At 40.5% G+C, this 20,004-nt stretch overlaps 2 protein-coding genes across 2 annotated transcripts in view; one reads left to right on the top strand and one right to left on the bottom strand.

Annotated features, from left to right (window-relative positions):
* Window positions 1-4,222, top strand: part of LOC139711488 (eukaryotic translation initiation factor 3 subunit A-like) — a 29,019-nt gene extending 24,797 nt beyond the window's left edge. Inside the window, exons 19-20 of the mRNA XM_071623366.1 lie at window positions 296-379; window positions 2,748-4,222. Coding sequence (XP_071479467.1) covers window positions 296-379; window positions 2,748-4,095 — 1,432 coding nt within the window. The 3' untranslated portion in view covers window positions 4,096-4,222. The remainder of the gene's footprint in view (window positions 1-295; window positions 380-2,747) is intronic.
* Window positions 4,223-11,874: 7,652 nt separating this feature from the next.
* Window positions 11,875-19,636, bottom strand: LOC139711492 (grpE protein homolog 1, mitochondrial-like). The gene is made up of 4 exons (XM_071623370.1): window positions 19,520-19,636; window positions 16,973-17,111; window positions 16,008-16,247; window positions 11,875-14,214 (listed from the first exon to the last, which is right to left on the bottom strand). The coding sequence occupies exons 1-4, from the start codon at window positions 19,618-19,620 to the stop codon at window positions 14,017-14,019; spliced, it is 678 nt and encodes a 225-aa protein (XP_071479471.1). The 5' UTR covers window positions 19,621-19,636; the 3' UTR covers window positions 11,875-14,016.
* Window positions 19,637-20,004: the final 368 nt, after the last annotated feature.

Raw genomic sequence — 20,004 nt, 5'->3', positions numbered from 1 at the left:
GATTCCCGACATCCTCTACAAAATTCCTCATTTCTCTTTGACCATTGAAGCAAATCGAATGGGGTTTTCTTTAAGATGTGGGCAATGAGTTATAGTTTCATACCCTGAATTTGTATTTGGATTGATGCAATATTTTTAAAGATATCATTGCAGAGGGTCCTGTTGTAATTTGTTTTGGGACATATGGTACGGTATTTTTTTGTTTTGTTGTTGTTTTATCTCTGATATGACAAATAACTGTCGGTGATCCCAAGCAGCTCACTATTGTGATGTTCTTTGCTGTGATTTCAAACAGGATGAGGGAGATTGAGGAGAAGCAGAGAATGAAGGATGATTCGATGCAACCCGAGGAGCCTTCATGGAGGAATGAGAAACCAAGGTATGCCTTAACCCTAACTAGGCCGAGGGGGGGGGGCCTCCGTGGCCCCCCCTCGATGTTCCGCGCTATGTATCGCAATCGCAAAAAGCTATCGCCGCGACGTTTCATGATTTTTTTCTTTCGAGTCTCCCGCATCTTTGACACCAAACACACGCCCTGACACACGCCCGGGCGCATGGTTCCGAAGTTACATATAAATATGTACATGCATGTCAGACCAAAAATTGCTCAAAAACGTGAATTCGTGTACAATTTCAATGCAAACTGTGCTTACAGGCAAATTTCATAAAAGCATGATTATTTTGGTGTTTTGTTGATTAAAATCAATGAATAACATATTTTTTTGTTCGGAGCGATGTCGCGGACAAATTTCATCGAAGAAACAATGAAAAACATAAAGTCGAAAAACAAAGAAATACATAAGAAATTCAAAAAACAATAAGATACTTTAGAATTTTTTCTGAGATCACAATTTTTTTATTACATCTGCTAAGGACACTAAAAAGAATATTTACACAAAAAATATGCATGTTTTGAGCTTTATTTTGTGATTTATACCAAATAGTCTGATTTCATGCGTCATTAAAGATAATAAAAAGTTTTGGTACCTCAAAAGTTTCCCTGAATTTCCTTGTCTTGGTTTGTGTTTCACGTTAAAGTACGTTGTCTGTGAGAATTACTCGCCCCAAAGTGCTCTCATGTCTTAGTAATCATGCAATAATGGTTTCGCACCAGAGCCGTCGCCGTACAGCGTCGATAAATATTGTACGAAACCACTGACTGCGACCAGCAGCGTGCAGCCCATGGTACGCATAGCTAACTGCGACCAGCAGCCCCATACGCATAGCGTAATGGGGCTTTGCATTGTAGCATTCAGGATCATGACAGTAAGTATCGCGGGTAAATGTCAACTTAAAATCCAAAAATTTCTTCGATTTGAAGACTTACCAATTAAGTTGAAGTATTGAAAACAGGCTTCGAACAACGTTTGGTTCTGCCAATAGTCCCTTTCTTTTCGAATTGATGACTGAATGTGACTCGGTCGAGAGGACCTTGGGAGAGCTACATACACTGACTACTACGGCCAGCGCATGCGCACACAAACATCTTATTTGTTGATGGCTTTGAAATTTGTGCGCATGTGATGTGTTCGCATGCACTGGCTGTAGTATTCAGTGTATGTAGCTCTCCCAAGGTCCTCTCGGCGGAGTCACATTCAGTCATCAATTCGAACAGAAAGGGACTATAGGCAGAACCAAATGCTGCCCGAAGCCGGTTTTCAATACTTCACCTTAATTGGTAAGTCTTCAAATTGAAGAATTTTTGGGATTTTAAGTTAACATTTATCGTGCGATACTAAATCTGTCATGATCCTGAATGTTGTAATGCGAAGCCCGATTACGCTATGCGTATGGGACTGCTGGTCGCTATGCATATGGGGCTGCTGGTCGCAGTTAATTGCATGATTACTAAGACATGAGAGCACTTTGGGGCGAGTAAGTCTCACAGTGTTAGTTATATGAAAGGTACTTTAACCTGAAACACAAACTAAGACAAGGAAATTCAAGGAAACTTTTGAGGTACCAAAACTTTTTATTATCTTTATGCGTAAATTAGCATAATTTAGCATAAATGATAATTTTTTGAAAAATTAACTTCATGGTATTTTAGATTACATCATAGGCAATGTGTGTGCCAATTTGCGTCACGATCGCGTGGCGACGGCCGAGATGGGAGGGGGGCCTGGGAGGCCCCCCGGCTCTATCAACTACCTAAATAGCCCGGCCTAGTTGAGTTAACCCTAATCAGGCCGGGCTTTTTTGGCTATGCTAAAACCAGAGGAGGGCAGATTGGAAAATTTGTGAAAAAATCATGGAATTGCATTTACCTCTTGGCTATGGCAGCTCTCCAGTTTGTTGTGTCTCGCAACCCTCATACCCTGTGATCATACTCTGCTATTATAATTGGTGTTCATGATTTCCATTTTTCCCAGTTTTGTGACATAACTCCCGGGACATATACTAATGATAATAGATGTACATGTCATGAGTAAGATAATGGTGGAACGGATGGCTGTTAGGGGAGGTGGAGGCCATCATAACGTGTCTGATTTTGGAAACCGTGCCAGAAAGGAAGTCATGAAAAGCAGCATTTAGACATGGAAAAGTCATTGAAAAGTCATGGAATTCTGTTTTCAAATTTCTATGGGAACCCTGTTTACTTCGTTATAACGCAATTTCGTTATAACCGTGTTTATTGTAACGGGAGTGCACTGTAATCACTTTATATTCTATTCCAAATTGTTACTGTTGTTCCGAGAATGATTTTTTTTGTAACAAGCATTTCATCCAATTTCTTTTCAAAATAGATTGCGGGAATTACACCGCCCAGGCTTTCGGGATGCTCAAGAAGGAGGATGGCGTGAAAGGGGCAGAGACGAGTTCCGTCGCCCAGAACCACACCCAGAACCTGACGGTGAAGAGTTGCGAGGACCAGCCCAAGACCAGCAGGATGCAGGCCCTCCACCGGAAGAGGCACCTCCTCCAGAGAGGGAGGAGAGGAGGGTGGAGAGGAGTCGCTTTGCAAGTCGCGACATCCGCTTTGAGGAGGGTGGAGAATTCTACCAGGCACCTCCTGAGAGGGAGCGTCCGAGGGAAGTGGAGCAGGAGGAACGCCGTGCTCCTCCTCCTAAGGAAACTCGCTTTGATGATGGAGAGATCCGCCGCCCAGCCAGCAGAGATATACGTCTCGACGAACCTGACGGTTTCCGTGATGATGCTGATCGCCGTCCATTCCGTGGTGGCAGAGATGACATGGGTCCCCGAGATGACCGTGGCCCAAGGGACGACCGTGGCCCGAGGGACGACCGTGGCCCGAGGGATGACCGTGGCCCGAGGGACGACCGTGGCCCAAGGGATGACCGTGGCCCGAGGGATGACAGAGGCCCCAGAGAAGACAGAGGTCCAAGGGATGACAGGTCTGGATGGAGAAGGGACGATGGTCCCAGAGGTTATGATCGACGTGACTTTGGTCGGCGTGAAGATGGTCCTAGGTCATATGGTGGCCCTCGTGATTTTGGGCGCCGTGATGAAGGTCCAAGAGATGATGGTCCTCGTGGAGGCTTTGGTCGAAGGAGAGATGACGGTCCCCGCGACATGGGACGTCGTGACGACCGCGGAGGCTGGGGCAGAGATGGTGGTCGGGATGCTGATGACGGCAGGAGTTGGCGATCCAGTGGTCCTAGAGATGACTTCAAGCGCATGGATCGTCCACGTGATCGTCCAATGAGGGATGGAGATCGTCCCATGAGAGATGGAGATCGACCTCCTCGTGAAGAAGGAGATTGGAGAAGTCGAGGCGGAGATCGAGGTGGTGATCGGGATGGTGGAGGATGGCGTCGCGGGGGTGATGATCGTGGTGGTCGCGATTTCCGAGGCCCTCCCCTTCGGGAGGGGCGTGGTCCTCCAAGAGATGATCGCGGCCCGCGAGATGACAGGAGGAGAGATGGCCCGCCAAGAAATATGGATGATCAGGGTTCATGGCGTCGTGGCGGCGATCGAGGTGGTGATCGAGGCGAGAGGGGCGGAGATCTCGGAGGAGATCACGGAGGTGATCGCGATGGAAGGGGAGGGGAGCAGTGGAGAGCAGCGCCCAAGCAGAGTAGGAGACCTCCTGCCGAGCAGGAAGATGATGGATGGACCACCGTGCGTCGCTAGGGTTACAGCGAGGAAGACCTCTTCACTTTTCAAGGATGCATACTGTGTTTTTCTATCTCTTGTTTTCTCTCACTTAGATCCTTCATGTAGAAATCTGTATGCTAGTTAGATGTAATAGTGTTACTACCACATCAAATATCTTTAAGTGTGTTTATTCAGCTCTATGCTACCACATTCATATATTTTTGCTCGTGTGGTTTGGAAGGACTGACAATAAATTTATAATTTTTGTTAGCTCACCTGAGCCAAAGGCTCAAGTGAGCTATTGCGATCGCCCTTCGTCCGGCGTCCGTCGTGCGTCGTGCGTCGTCCGTCGTCCGTCGTCCGTCGTCCGTCGTCCGTCGTCCGTCGTGCGTCGTGCGTAAACTTTTTACATTTTCATCTTCTTCTTGAAAACCCCAAGACCGATTTTCATCAAACTTGGCAGGTAGCATCCCTAGGGGGTTAGGAACTCAATTTGTTAAAATGGGCACCATGCCCCACCCAGGGGGCCCCCAGGGGGGGCCCAAACCCCCCAAAATTAAGGAATCTGTAAAAATCTTCTTCTCTAGAACCAGAAGTGATAGAGCTAAGTTAATACTATGAGTTAGTACATTGATGACTGTAGTTTCAAGTTTGTTCATGGCAGAATCAGGGGTGCCCCCCTTGGGACCCACGGGAGGGGGTGGGGAGGGGTTCTAATGGGGCCTAAATTGTACATTTTCATCTTCTTCTTAAGAACCCCATGACCCATTTTCACCAAACTTGGCAGGTAGCATCCCTAGGGGGTTAGGAACTCAATTTGTTAAAATGGGCACCATGCCCCACCCAGGGGGCCCCCAGGGGGCCCAAACCCCCCAAAATTAAGGAATCTGTAAAAATCTTCTTCTCTAGAACCAGAAGTGATAGAGCTAAGTTAATACTATGAGTTAGTACATTAATGACTGTAGTTTCAAGTTTGTTCATGGCAGAATCAGGGGTGCCCCCCTTGGGACCCAGGGGAGGGGAGTGAGGAGGGTCCTAATGGGGCCTAAATTGTACATTTTTATCTTCTTCTTGAGAACCCCATGACCCATTTTCACCAAACTTGGCAGGTAGCATCCCTGAGGGGTTAGGATCTCAATTTGTTAAAATGGGCACCATGCCCCACCCAGGGGGCCCCCAGGGGGTCCCACACCCCCAAAATGAAGGAATCTTTAAAGATCTTCTCTAGAGTCAGAAGTTATAGAGCTAAGATAATACTATTAGTGAGTACATTAATGACTGTAGTTTCAAGTTTGTTCATAGGAGATCCAGGGGTGCCCCTCTTGGGAGCAGGGGTGGGGGGGGGGGGGTGGTTGGGAAGGTCCAAATGGGGGCCTGAATTGTACATTTTCATCTTCTTCCTTAAAACCTCATGATGGATTTTCGTCAAACTTGGCAGGTAGCATCCCTAGAGGGTCAGGATCTCAATTTATCAAAATGGGCACCATGCCCCACCCAGAGGGCCCCAGGGGGCCCCAATCCCCCCAAATTAAGGAGTCTTTAAAAATTTGCCCTTATTGTACATTTTCATCTTCTACTTTAGAATGCCTGGTCAAATTTTGGTAGAGCTGTGAATAATTTAGATTAGTGACTGCGTGAAAGGTGAACTTGCGATACTCAGGTGAGCGCTAGACCCGCGGGTCTCTTGTTCAGTTATAAAGAATATTGGCAAATATTACAAGAAACATGGTATGATATTTGATGATAACTTGAACATCTAGATACCAAAAAAAAAAAAAATATCACCATATTTTAGAATTGTTGCATATGATATGTTGCAATTATGCAAATATGATTGATTTTCGAAGATAAGTGATATCATTCAAACCTATTTGTCTCCACTAGCATGTTTTCCAATCTAAATCCACAGTATTCTTTTGCCATAAAAATAATTCAATTTCACACAGGCTCGGTTGTGTATCAGTATAATACTGTAACACGGGCTACTGTGCCAGTTCTTCAGTTAAAACATGAATAAAGTTATTAATACTCATCATTTGTAATCGAGAGTGTGCTCACTGTTCCGAAATTCACATTACAGCTAGTTATAATGAAATAATTTTCCCACCAATTGACATGCAGTAAAGTACATGTAGAATAGGGCGGGACAGATACTTAGTGTATTAAGAGAGATGTTGTGTTGTATAAATAACTTCAGGGGTTGTTTCACAAAGAATTTAAGTCAACATTAAAAGTTAAGATCAAGTTCAAATTTTGCGTTGCCATTGGTTTTTCTGTTCAGTTTTAATTGTTTCCAGAATCCACATCATATCATCAAAATTCACAGAAAAACTCCTTTGTCCCTTATTCTGGTTTTGTTTTTATATATTAATGGCTGCATGTAGAGGTCTCCAGAATTTTCATTTTCACTATCATTTGAAAGTTACTATTTCATAGATAAGACAAACAGGTTCCATAAGTTTAATAATTAATTTTTAAAAGATCAACATAAATTACAATTTCTTTGTGAAACACCTTCTTTGAGTACAGTGGTTCCCATGTAATGTATTGTAGTGCTAATCACCGTTTGTATGCTGAATAAACTCTTGCTCATCTGACATACATTGTAGTTGTGTAAGATGAAATACTCGTACACGTATGTATATCTCTCTCGCCACCATCGGCAGATCATATAACTTCATTCAAGGAATGAAAGCTCATGCATTGATTATATTTACTAACATTACTGACAGAATGGATTTTATTTCTATGAAGATGTCATAGTAGATGATGACTCTGAATAAAAAGTAGACATTTTCATTTATCATGAACAGTAAAAAATAAAAAAAGTTTCATTTGACTTACAAAGAGGAAGAAAATGGTGTTCTGAGAATGGAATTTGGAAATTGAAAAAAAATGAGAATAAATGGCTTTATGACCCAACTTCCTGTAAGTTTTGTTTTTGTGATCTTCTGTGATGTCTTCTCAGACCTGGCTGAGGATGCTACCAACATGTAGGTTGTCACCACTTTATTGTGTGTATGTGCATGCCTATTTGAGGGCTTAGTGTACACATATTCAATGGAAGCCCAGTGGCCCAGGACCACAAAAAATTGATTTGGGCCACCAAATTTCCGGAGAGGCATTCTTTTGGTGGCTAGATGGGGCATCTAAAATTCAAAATGAATTTTCTTATTTCCTTTATATTTCCCTTCCACTCTATTTTTTTGTAAGGGCCACCAAAATTTCAGATTTAAAGATTTTAGAGGCCCGTATGACCACTGGAGAAAAAAGGAAGTGTTGAGCCCTGATGTATGCATAATGTTTGAATAAATGTGTGTTTGTTGTACCCTGTACATGTACACGTACATGTGTTGTGATGTTAAAAGGACAAGTCCACCTTCATATACATGTGGATTGAGTAAATGCAGCAATATTAGTAAAATACATCAGTTCAAGTTTGGTGGAAATCGGATGAATTTTTAAAGTATCTGCGTAGTCATGGCTGGACGAGAAGACTACATTGTATGATGTCACATGTGTAGAATGATGTAAGGAAAATATAAAGAGAATTTCACAAAATATTATTTTTTGAAAAAAGTGCATGTACATGTATTTCCTTGACATGTCACTAATGTATCTTTAAGGTAATTTCTATTCCCCCTGCCTTCTGAAAGAGGCAAGTCAAGTGTTCTTTTATTATGCAAGAAAAGTGAAATGAATGTTGAATGTTGAATTTTCTTTATAAAGTTGTACACATGTGACATCACAAGCTGTAATAGTCTTCTCATCCAGCAGTGACTGAGCAGAAACAGAAAATTCATAACTTTTGAATGGAATGTCCAGTTTTCCTCAAACTCTCACTGGTGTGTTCTACCAATATTGCTGCATTCACTCAATAATGTCCATGAAGGTGGACTTGTCTGTGATGCAGACTTATGGAACCTTGTTATAATGAGGTTGGAATTACACACACACACACACACACACACACACACACTTTTTAGCTCACCTGAGCCAAAGGCTCAAGTGAGCTATTGCGATCGCCCTTCGTCCGGCGTCCGTCGTGCGTCGTGCGTCGTGCGTCGTGCGTCGTCCGTCGTCCGTCGTCCGTCGTGCGTCGTCCGTCGTGCGTAAACTTTTTACATTTTCATCTTCTTCTTGAAAACCCCAAGACCGATTTTCATCAAACTTGGCAGGTAGCATCCCTAGGGGGTTAGGAACTCAATTTGTTAAAATGGGCACCATGCCCCGCCCAGGGGGCCCCCAGGGGGGCCCAAACCCCCCAAAATTAAGGAATCTGTAAAAATCTTCTTCTCTAGAACCAGAAGTGATAGAGCTAAGTTAATACTATGAGTTAGTACATTGATGACTGTAGTTTCAAGTTTGTTCATGGCAGAATCAGGGGTGCCCCCCTTGGGACCCAGGGGAGGGGGGTGGGGAAGGGTTCTAATGGGGCCTAAATTGTACATTTTCATCTTCTTCTTGAGAACCCCATGACCCATTTTCACCAAACTTGGCAGGTAGCATCCCTAGGGGGTTAGGAACTCAATTTGTTAAAATGGGCACCATGCCCCACCCAGGGGGCCCTCAGGGGGCCCAAGCCCCCCAAAATTAAGGATTCTGCAAAAATCTTCTTCTCTAGAACCAGAAGTGATAGTGCTTAGTTAATACTATGAGTTAGTACATTGATGACTGTAGTTTCAAGTTTGTTCATGGCAGAATCAGGGGTGCCCCCCTTGGGACCCAGGGGAGGGGGTGAGGAGGGGTCCTAATGGGGCCTAAATTGTACATTTTTATCGTCGTCTTGAGAACCCCATGACCCATTTTCACCAAACTTGGCAGGTAGCATCCCTAGGGGGTTAGGATCTCAATTTGTTAAAATGGGCACCATGCCCCACCCAGGGGGCCCCCAGGGGTCCCAAACCCCCCAAATGAAGGAATCTTTATAAATCTTCTCTAGAATCAGAAGTTATAGAGCTGAGATAATACTATGAGTGAGTACATTAATGACTGTAGTTTCAAGTTTGTTCATAGGAGATCCAGGGGTGCCCCTCTTGGGTGGGGGGGGGGGGGGGGTGGTTGGAAGGGTCCAAATGGGGGCCTGAATTGTACATTTTCATCTTCTTCCTGAAAACCTCATGATGGATTTTTGTCAAACTTGGCACGTAGCATCCCTAGGGGGTCAGGATCTCAATTTATCAAAATGGGCACCATGCCCCACCCAGAGGGCCCCAGGGGGCCCCAATCCCCCCAAATTAAGGAATCTTAAAAAAATTGGGCCTTTATTGTACATTTTCATCTTCTACTTGAGAATGCCTGGTCAAATTTTGGTGGAGCTGTAAATAATTTAGATTAGTGACTGCGTGAAAGGTGAACTTGCGATACTCAGGTGAGCGCTAGACCCGCGGGTCTCTTGTTTGTTTTTCAATGATGTTTTATTGATTTCATTCAAATCATTCATAAATCAGCCCATTCTGGGTGCAACATGAACATAAAAACGGCACAAATGCCATTCAAAAGACAAATCCACTACCAACTTATACTGCCAATCATCTCCCTTCAACATAACAACTCGATTATAAATCAATCCTACTGACCATTTCTTCATGAGAAAGTATTGACATGTACAAAAAAAAAATATCTTTGACTATGGTATACTTATACTGCCAATCATCTCTCTTCAACAGAACAACTCGATTATAAATCGAGTAAGGGTATATATATACAAGGGTATATACATAAAAAAGCACCAAAAATATGTTATACATGTACAAAACTAGAATGAAATCATTTCATTGAAAATCAAATCCCCATCCCCACCAACCCCGATGCACTCAAACCTATCCCACACCACACCACAACCCCAAACACATACATCCACAACCACCACACACATACACCCCAAACACCAACACACATACACACCAAATACCAAAACACACAAACACACCCGAAGCGATACCACCTTCCTTCCTAATGAAAACGACTTCCAAATGTTGATTGATACGTACAACGTAAAAGCGTGTAATGGGCCGTATGCAGAAAAGCATTGTCCGCCCGCACCTAAACATCGCTCCAAATACACATTCAAATTCATCAAACAAAACTCATCAAACTCGTAACTGCTGATAAAATCCTATAACCTTTATACCAACAAAAACTTACCCCTCCCTGCACGCGGCCAATGACACATTATATTGCCTTCACCACTGATAACTACACCGTACATTGTACTAAAAAAAAAAGAAGAAAAACAAAACAAAACAACACTTAAGCTCTCGTTTCAGAAACATTTTCCCATTTCAGCAAATGTAATCCCAACTTATTTTTTTTTTATAGCAATTTCTTTTTCTTCATCCCAAAAACTTATTATTCTTTTACAAATTTCTTCCAAAGTAGGAATTTTTCCCTCCGACCTAGATCTAAAAATAATACATTTCAGAATAAAAATTATTGTATTATAAAATTTTGCTTTTGGATCCCTTCCTGTAACACCAAAATGAACATCTCTCCACTCTATGTTTCGAAGATCTGCCATCTCAAACCTATCTATCACTTCCTGCCACAAATTCTTAACATACACACAATCCCAAAATAAATGTTTATATGTTTCTACCGATTGCTCACAAAAAGAACGCCGGTTATTTGCAACAAAACCAAACTCAAAAAGATTTTCCTTTGTGTAAACAACTCCATGTAATAATTTATACTGAAATTCCCTAAGTTTTGTTAGAAGTGTTGTCATTCTTGGTCTAAAAAATATATGTGTAATTTCCTTCTTCGAAAACAAATAATCATTTTGGCCATCTTTCATTCGTAAAATATACAATTGCTGTAAATTTGTAACAGAGAGTTCATACACCTTTCTAAATGAAACATCTTTCAATAAAATTACATTCTCAAAAATTTTCAAAGAAATATTATATTCCTCTTTATCAACAGAATAAAAATCATATATGTTTCCCTCAAATTTCTGGCTTCTTACAACAATCTCCCCTATTTCCCAAACTATAACTATATTTTCACTATCTAATCCTGACCTGTGAAAATATACTGCTGATCTCATACAATCTTTTTCCAAAATTTGCTTCACTAAATAAATATTCTTCCTATATGAATTTTCACAAAAAATGATTTTCCCTTTACACAAATAATCCTTATTATTAAAAAAAAAATGGATTAATCCTGCCTTCTTAATAATTCCGGTTATTCTCCATTTCTTGCCATGCCCTCAAAATTTCTAAATAAAACAATGGTACATTAAACTTTAGTAATCGTATATCATAATTGCACAAAAATATGAATCTTCCTCCCGCAGTCCTAAAAATATAATAAAAAAAAGTTTCCATCCCATAAGCTTCTCACCATATAACAATCGCTTCAACCACATAATTCATCGACTCTTAAACAATTCAAAATTTGTTATTCTAAGACCGCCCTCACTATAATCCTGATAACAAATAACCCTTTTAATTCGATCTTTACCATTCCATATAAATTCAAAATAAATTTTATTGATATCTGCCACTACCCACTTTGGAACCTCTATTGATGAAGAAACATAATATAATTTCTACAAAGCATATGTTTTAAGCAAAAATATTTTTCCCATTACAGTCAAATCTCTTTGTCTCCACCATCCCAAAAGTCTTTTAATCTTGCTCAATATCTCTTTATAATTCAATTCTTCTCTGACTTTAATACCCAATGCAAAATACACACACACACACACACACACACACACACACACACACACACACACACACATGCTTGGGTTTAGCCTATGACATAAACATCCAATTTGCATAGTGCTTGTCAACAGTACAGGCTTCTCCCATTACAGCTGCACTGACTTCCTTGGGGCCAGCAGGTCTGTTACATCAAAATTTCTTTATAACTGAACCAATGAGATATAGAAAGATATACACCTGTACACTGATAATTTGGGGACCTGCAATTTTACTTTGTTGTAATAGAAATTTTGTTTTTAACTGTTTGTTACACCAGGAGTGCACTGTACATGTGAAAAGTCACATTAGAACTTTTGCCATTGTGTTTGCAAACAGTTACATGTACATTGTATTTGAATTCACAATACATTGTACATGTGCTCTCAACTAACCCTTTCTCTTCAATATCACATGATTTTTGCTGATATTACAATGTAATACACGTACATGTACTTAGAAGAGTGTGTTGCAAACACCACACAAAATTCTCTTTCACCACATGATATAATCTGATAGACATCATATGTATTTAATCATCCATCCAATTACATTTGCAATGCACAGAACATTGTAAAAGTTACCTTTGCACAAACACTTGTGCAATGTTAACTCTGACTCGATAACATGTACAAACCGTTCACACAATTGTACATTACAGAACTTGTTTAGGGCCTTCTCTCCCATCCCCCAAATACAGATGAAGTTCATGATGATGAGGGTGATGATGATGATGATAATGATTATGATGAGGGCAATAGTGTTGATGATGATGATGATAATGGTGATAAGTGAAAATATTTATTTATTTTTTTGGTATGTTATGAGGACAGACATCTCCACACAAGGATCCAAAAGAAATATGTACCTGTAAATTGCATATGGAATGAGACAGAGAGATGGCAATGCATTTAAATTGTACATCCCTGGTAATCTTTTATGATGAGATTACTCATATCTTTCAGGGAATGCTACATCCTCCAGTGACTCAATTTGTCTCATATGAACTAAAACCTCCGAATAGCGTGCATTATCTCATTTGCACAACAGGCATCCAGACTGTGAAAATATCTGGTTATTTTCTTGTAAACTGTAGCATAATCCATGAACCTGCTATTCTTGGAACTGAACATACTCTCACCTAACAATCATGAAACATGTGTCACAAATACACTTGAGCATTTGCTTAAAAAACAAAACCCACCAGGATATCCCTTTTGCTTTACTTGACAACATGTACGTGTACAATGGAATAAAAAGGTCTGCATGCAAACATCATAGCTCATAATCATTGTCACAAAAAGTCATTTTTTCTTTCAATACATGTATTACAACTTGTCTGACTTGAGCTTTATGGTGAAGTATTAAACACTGTATACACAGTTAATTTTGCAAGTCGACTGGTCCTCGCAAAAGTAACATGAAAATACAATGTATCGCTCGGGGGGTGACACTGCTAACTTACCACTTGAAAAAAAAAAAATTACTGTTAAAACATGTACATGCCATCTATGATAAACACCATGAGAATCAGGAGAATGAGTTCTTTTATTTAAAAAATAAAAAATGACAGCTACAAAACTGATACTAACTGTATTACAAATCTCACACGTACCATCTTTTCTGTGTTCAGTACTCCAAGAATTCTACTTAGAAATGAAATTTTATTACAGATAGGGGAGGGGATCTACTTAAACCAGACTAATCAAAACTAATGAAGACCAATTACTATTGACTTTGTATGACACCACAATTCCCTTGGTAAATGTATCACTATGTTGAGAAATTTCCATACAAAAGGATATCTAGTATTACCAGGTAGTTTGATTACCAGGTAGATTGTACTTACTACCTTCATTTCAGAATCCTTCCTCTCACATACCATGATCTTGAGAAACATCAATTATTTACTGTATGCATGCTCATAGGTTCTACGAGGATTCACTGTTCACTGCAGCAAATGGAGGTGCAAATTCATTGCTGTGGTCACAGAACATGGTAGACACTTCACCAACCACCTGCTGATGCCTCAATGTAGATTACGTCAGCATCAATTCGAGTGCCTCACTCTCTTTATGGAGTCTGATAAAATCTGATGAGACAGAAACATGGAGACGATGCTTCCCAGCAATGCAAATCTCCAGTCCATCGGCACGACCATCTACCGAATACTCTTTTGGTGAGGTTCTTGGATAGTCCATCAATCATCATCAGAAGACACACCGCATCCTGGATGCTGTCCCGGTTGCTAGGGGGCCTTGGCAACACCGACGAGGGCAGGTCTTAGAGTCCTCTCGTGCAGCTTGTAACCCACCTTGGAGACCACGGCGACGCTCCCCGGCTCCTTGTCCGGCACCGGCAGCTCGAAGAGCGCCTCGTGGAGGTTGGGATCGAAGGGCTCGTTGTTGACGGGATTTATCTGAGTTAGACTGTGCTTACTGAAGACCTGTCACAGCCACATGAGAGACGGAAAGTGTGACAAGAGTTTGTGGTACATGTAGCAATATGCAGACACTTATTCCAATACATTAAAGCAAGAGGGGATGCTGAGGTGGATGCTTACTCACTATCCACATTACAAATATTTTCAGTCAAAGATATGATTACAAATAAATTACATTTTAAAGGGATGGTACAGTTTTGGTTGAGACCTAATTTTAGGTTTCTAACATTTTTGGTGAGATAATGAGAAACCTCTTATGAAGTATGAAAGAGCATGTAATTTTATGAGGAATTCAACGTTTATTTGATGAAAATTGGTCTTGAAATGGCCGAGATATCCAAAACAGAGCAATTCTAATAACTGTGGGACCCACAATTTATTACGATCGCTTTGTTTTACTTTGTTTTTGGATGTTTCAGCCATTCCAAACCTGATTTTCTTCAAATAACTTTAAATTCCTCTTAAATTGGTATGCTCTGTACTATTTCATAAGTGTTTTCTTGGTATCTTGCAAAAAGTTAAAAGCCCAATTCTCACCTCCACCAATACTGTACCACCCCTTTAAAATGATCCAAACAGAATACCCTGATAAAATCAAACTGCTATTTGTTTAGCAACAAGCAGTAAACTGCATTCATTGTTTTGATTTACTACGTAAACCAAATTATTTTGTAATATGTTGTACATGTTCCTTATTGTCCTTTCATACTTGGCATTGTACATGCATTGCATGATATCAATCTGCATTATGTTCACTGACTTAACCCTATTCTAACTCGGCTATTTGTTTTTACTGGGGGGGGGGTGTCAATTTGACACCCCCCGATCGCGCGATCGCCGCAAAATTTTGCCTGAACATAGAGCCGGATGTCAACTATAAGATTACACGGTCATACAAAAGAAACATTTTTGATTTTCTATTTTTAGATAATTCATTCTGCAAATTTATGCATGAAATCATATTTTCACCTATAACTCCATTAAAAAGACTGTATGATTGCTAAATTTTTGTGTAAGAGTTTCTCAAGACACATTGAACAATTTTCTTGTAAAAAAGTAGCACAATCAAAATCAGTTTTTTTTTAATTGTTTTGTTAATTTCTTATGTATTTCATTGTTTTTTGACCTTCTGTTTTCTATTGTTTTTTGGCCAAAATTTGCTGCAGGCACTTTTTCAAGCTTATCTACATTAAAATTGATTAATTTCAACGGTTAAAAGTTGAAATAATCTAATTTATATCAATTTAACCAAAAAACACAATTTGCATTGGATTTGCAAACGATATCATGAATTTGAGCTGTTTTCAAGTTGACATGCATACGCAAAACATTACGTAACTTGAGAACGGTGTACCCGGACATCGCAAATTTGGTCTCAAAATATGCGGGAGATTTCAATGAAAAAAGTCATGAAACGACGCGGCAAAATCTTTGCGCGTTGCGGAATCGTGGCACGAAATGTCAACGGGGGGTCAAATTGACCCCCCAGTTAGAATTGTGTTAAGAAGCCGAGATACAACAGTACCTCACACTACAATTAATCTTTGAACACATGAACATACAATCTTGTACTACCATTTGGAAAATTTCTCTCGGCATTTGACATTCTCAAGGCAGTCTCCTAGAAAATTGTGAGCTTTTTTGAAGTTCTGAACTTCATTGGGATAAGGCAAGTGGAATACATTTTCCCTTTATTTCTGTACAGGTATAATACATCTTTCTTCAAACTCAAATTTGGAAGAGTAGCTGATGACAAACAAATATGACATGCGCCAAAACCAGAGAAAGGACCATACCTTCTGAAGTTGTGTCTCTGTCATCTGCAGACCTTCAAAGAGACCTTTGAGGTGGATGTTAGCGTCTGGGCCGTCTATTGCTTCCTGAGGTACACTAGAGGTAGCCTTTCCCAGGATGTCGGCAACTTCTAGCAGGTCTTTGCAGAATCCCGAGATTGCATAGAGTTTGGCATCGCCAAGTTGCTTTGTGAATCGCATCCGCACATTTTCGGTCTCGGCAAGAGCACGCTTGTATTTGTCCTGAAGGATATATGTGTATGTACATTTGAAGATGGATTATCACAGATTTCTGACCTACATTGTCAGTGGTAGCTAGTTACAAAACAGAAAATATTAGAGGGACCCACCAGCATTCACAACTAGGGGAAAAAAGTTTTTTTAACTTTTGGGAATGATAGCATCAGCCACCTTCCATTTCAAATTCGACAAACTTATCCTTCATACATGTACCTTGTACCACACTGCTTTCCCCAAAATCAATCACCTGTTTATTGCATTTCTATCCATGGGAAGTGAACTCCCTCCCACCCTCCCCTGAAAAAAAAAAAAAAAAAAAAAAAAATCCTACCATAATAATACTGTTTGCTCTACTGATTATCTATGATGTCAAATCAAGTAAAACAAAAATGTAGACAGAACCGTATAGTATAATGCAATATTACCTAGCTCCTACCTTTTACACTTATTTTTCATTTGCTTTGTTGTTTTGATTTTTACCTAAAAAATGACAATAATCACAAATTCTCTTTATATGTACATTGTACCTGTATATTGGACATGATTCTTTTCTCAGTCATTCACTCCCCGATGGCCAAATACAGTGTATAATTCATCATAGATACGTTTCCACTTATGAATTAACAGTATTCTAGCCAGGCTGCATAAATAGAGCTGTATCTTATGGCACATCGGCTACAAACAGGTTGCTTCATGAACACCAAGGTGCCTCAGAACTCAGAACTTACTGTATAGTCTGCAACTTGAGCCACAAGCTTTTCTTTTTCCTCAATCAGCTTCTGCTCCGCCTCCGATAACTTTGGCTCTTCTGCAGCTCTGTCTTTGGGATCTGCACTACTGGCTTCTTTGGTTTCGACAAGTAGCTTGCTGCAATTATAATGTTCATGTGAACATGTTACTGCACATACATTGTCCATGTGTGGCATTAAAATAAGCATTGGTTGATGTCAGGTAGGGCCTACCCCCTACACTGTAATTGCACACAGGATTTTGATGAAACTGTGCAGATCTTCAAGAAATTTCAATCATATCAGCAAATACTCTGGGTAGTGTGTCCAGGCTCAAGATCTTTTCCTAATCTCAGGAACATGTACCCTGTAGTTAACGTAACGTAGACCAGTGAAATTTTGTTCTTGTCGAAAAAGATTTCATGTGTAATGTATGTAAGCAAACAGAAAGAAACTAACTTTCAAGCTAAAATCTTGGCACTAAAATACTTCAGGTTTTGAAATTGATGTTTACAATCTTGATCTAGGCCTACTGGAAAAGAAGAAAAGAAGACCTACAAAAGTGGTGGGTACATACCAACCAGATCCCTCCATTTAAAAGGAAGGATTAGTAAAAACAAACATGTGCAAACAAACAAAAATTGTGTCATTCAAAATGCTCCCTCCATCTTAAAGAAAGGATTAGTAAAAACAAACACACAAACAAACAAAAATTGTGATGTTCAAAATGCTTAACTGTTTGCATAAACTTAAATATTGCAATTTGCATGTGTTCCCCACAGCAGCAGTGAGAGGATTTGGAAAGCGTTGCTTGAAATCTGTTAGTGTTTAGTGTTAACTTGAAATTCATTAACCCTTGGCCCTGCATGTTGGATTGCTGACTGCAGTTTTACATATTTTAGTAAAGAAGTCTAGACTAAAACATCATGTTTGTGGGTTGACCGAAAGATCGGTCTGTATCTGTCCGTCGCGGAATGTTCCGCGGAGACTGCGTCTGGCTTCACGGATCCCCTCCATATACAGACCGAAGTCAATGATTGCGGCTCCTGTGTGGAGCAGTCACGCACAGATCAAACGTTACGATAAACCAAATTTCAGACAGCTTTTTTACATTCAAACAAGTTTGACATGACATGACACATTATGCAGCAATATTTGGGATAAATTTCTCAATTGTGCAATCGAAATACTCACATAAACTCGATAATAACGCAGAAATTTTATCGATATCGCAACATCGCCGTTCGCAAGCTGTAAGTCGCCATTTTGAATCTGTAAGCCAATCACATGCGAGGTACGTGTTTTAGTAAAACAAACGCGTAGAAACTACCTCGCATGTGATTGGCTAATAGATTCATAGTGTATGTTTCTGCAGTTTGAACGTGACGACGCGACAGGCTGTGTTTTACGTTGGAAATTATACTAAAATGTTGGATTATTCATTAATCTGGTGAGTGTAATGTATTCTTAAAAAGCTAATTTCACTATACAAGCTTAAATTTGCCGACCTAGGGCTGTGAATTAGACGCAATCGAGAAGGGTAAGGTACCTCACCCAATTTTCCATAGAGACAGTGGTTAAGAACATCCACACAGCAATGGGTACTGCAACCTTCCGTCTGTCTACGGAGGACAGCGTTAATGGCAAAATATAAAAAGAGTCCTCCGGACAGACGGATCTTTCTGTCTAGTTTGTGGGAGGCTTTGTACAGCTAACAAGCTACAGGTTACCGTAGCAGCGACCCCATACGGACAAATACGTACCGTAAAGGGCTGTGTTTACAGCGCCCCGCGACGGGGTTAAGCTACAGGGTGCCTACATATTTGCAGCAGGGGTCATTTCATTCTTTATAGACAGAAAAATCTGTCTGTCCACCAGAAAGAGTCTTATCATTTTTAGACTTTATCGGCTTTCCTCCGTAGAGTAAAGGGATCCATGATGGCATGAAGCCAGACGCAGTCTCCACAAAACATATCCCCGACGACCATAGTGTCTACAGACCGATCTTTACAGTCATAACATAGGCCCTATAAGTTCAAAAATTCTACAGACTGACATTTTCATTGCATCAAGTCAACATGAGGAAATAATATTTATCCTTTTATTTCAATGACCGGCTTTGCCCTAACTTTGCATACTTCTGCTTGCCACTTGGACATTCAGTCTCAAATAAATGGAATCTCTTGCATTAGTATCTGCTACATGATGTAAAATTGTATATTTTTGAGTACAGCACTGGCAGTGGCAGCAACCGGTGCGGCGGCGGCGTTGCATCATCATCGACCGACCATGCGTGCGATACGATAGCGTGTGTGTTCTCGCAGCAGCAGCAGGGGAGACCACGTACGATCTTGCCTCACCACATGCACGGGATGCGCAGGCGAGGTGGAATTGTGTGATACGCTTGTTACAGCACTCCTCGTCACCGATTACATCAGCTGCCTAAACTAACCGCTCTAATTTTGCACGACTAGTAAAATTACAAGACAAAAATGGGGTAAAAATATCTAGTGTAACAACACGGGCAAATCACCTTGACATAATTACCTAGAACAACTTAGTCTTCTTCCCAACGTGGTATTTAGATTAGAAAACTGAACACTGCAAAGACGTATCCTCTGTAGTCGCGAGACCATGGTGGCTGCCATTTTGTAAAATGATTGCGTCAAGAGCCTTCCCATAATGCACGGCCAATTCGATCGACGCGACATCCGTTCGTGCGGAATGATAATGTTCCAGTGAACAGTCACACACTCACAAAATTCTGCTTAAAGTTATTCTAAAAGTGATTAATGCGGCATATATCTATGCATAAACAGATTTTTATCAGTTGAAATTAGAAGTTATTGAGGTTTTTTTGTTTGAATGACGGAAGAAATGATTCACAGATTCTAAACTATATTCAATTCGCGTTGTGCTATTGTCAATCCACAATATGTGAAGCGGCATGGAAACGTATCAACATCCAGCCGAGCTTGCACGGCAACCCTGTGTGTACTGTGTGTGCTACAGATCCTCCAGCGTCGCGTGCA

Source organism: Diadema antillarum, unplaced genomic scaffold, assembly GCF_040938485.1.
Source record: "Diadema antillarum isolate AM-2024a unplaced genomic scaffold, OU_Dant_1.0 seq00001661_RagTag, whole genome shotgun sequence".
NCBI lineage: Eukaryota > Metazoa > Echinodermata > Echinoidea > Diadematoida > Diadematidae > Diadema > Diadema antillarum.
Note: the sequence above shows the minus strand (reverse complement) of the source record. Positions and strands in the feature narration are given on the sequence as shown.

What these genes read in the sequence shown, in the direction of transcription:
- LOC139711492 (XM_071623370.1), bottom strand. Translation starts at nt 19,620, where the DNA reads ATGGCAGCCACCATGGTCTCGCGACTACAGAGGATACGTCTTTGCAGT. An exon ending in AGAAGACTAAGTTGTTCTAG is followed by an intron (nt 17,112 to 19,519) that starts GTAATTATGTCA and finishes TTATAATTGCAG; the next exon opens with CAAGCTACTTGTCGAAACCA. An exon ending in CAGAGACACAACTTCAGAAG is followed by an intron (nt 14,215 to 16,007) that starts GTATGGTCCTTT and finishes TGGCTGTGACAG; the next exon opens with GTCTTCAGTAAGCACAGTCT.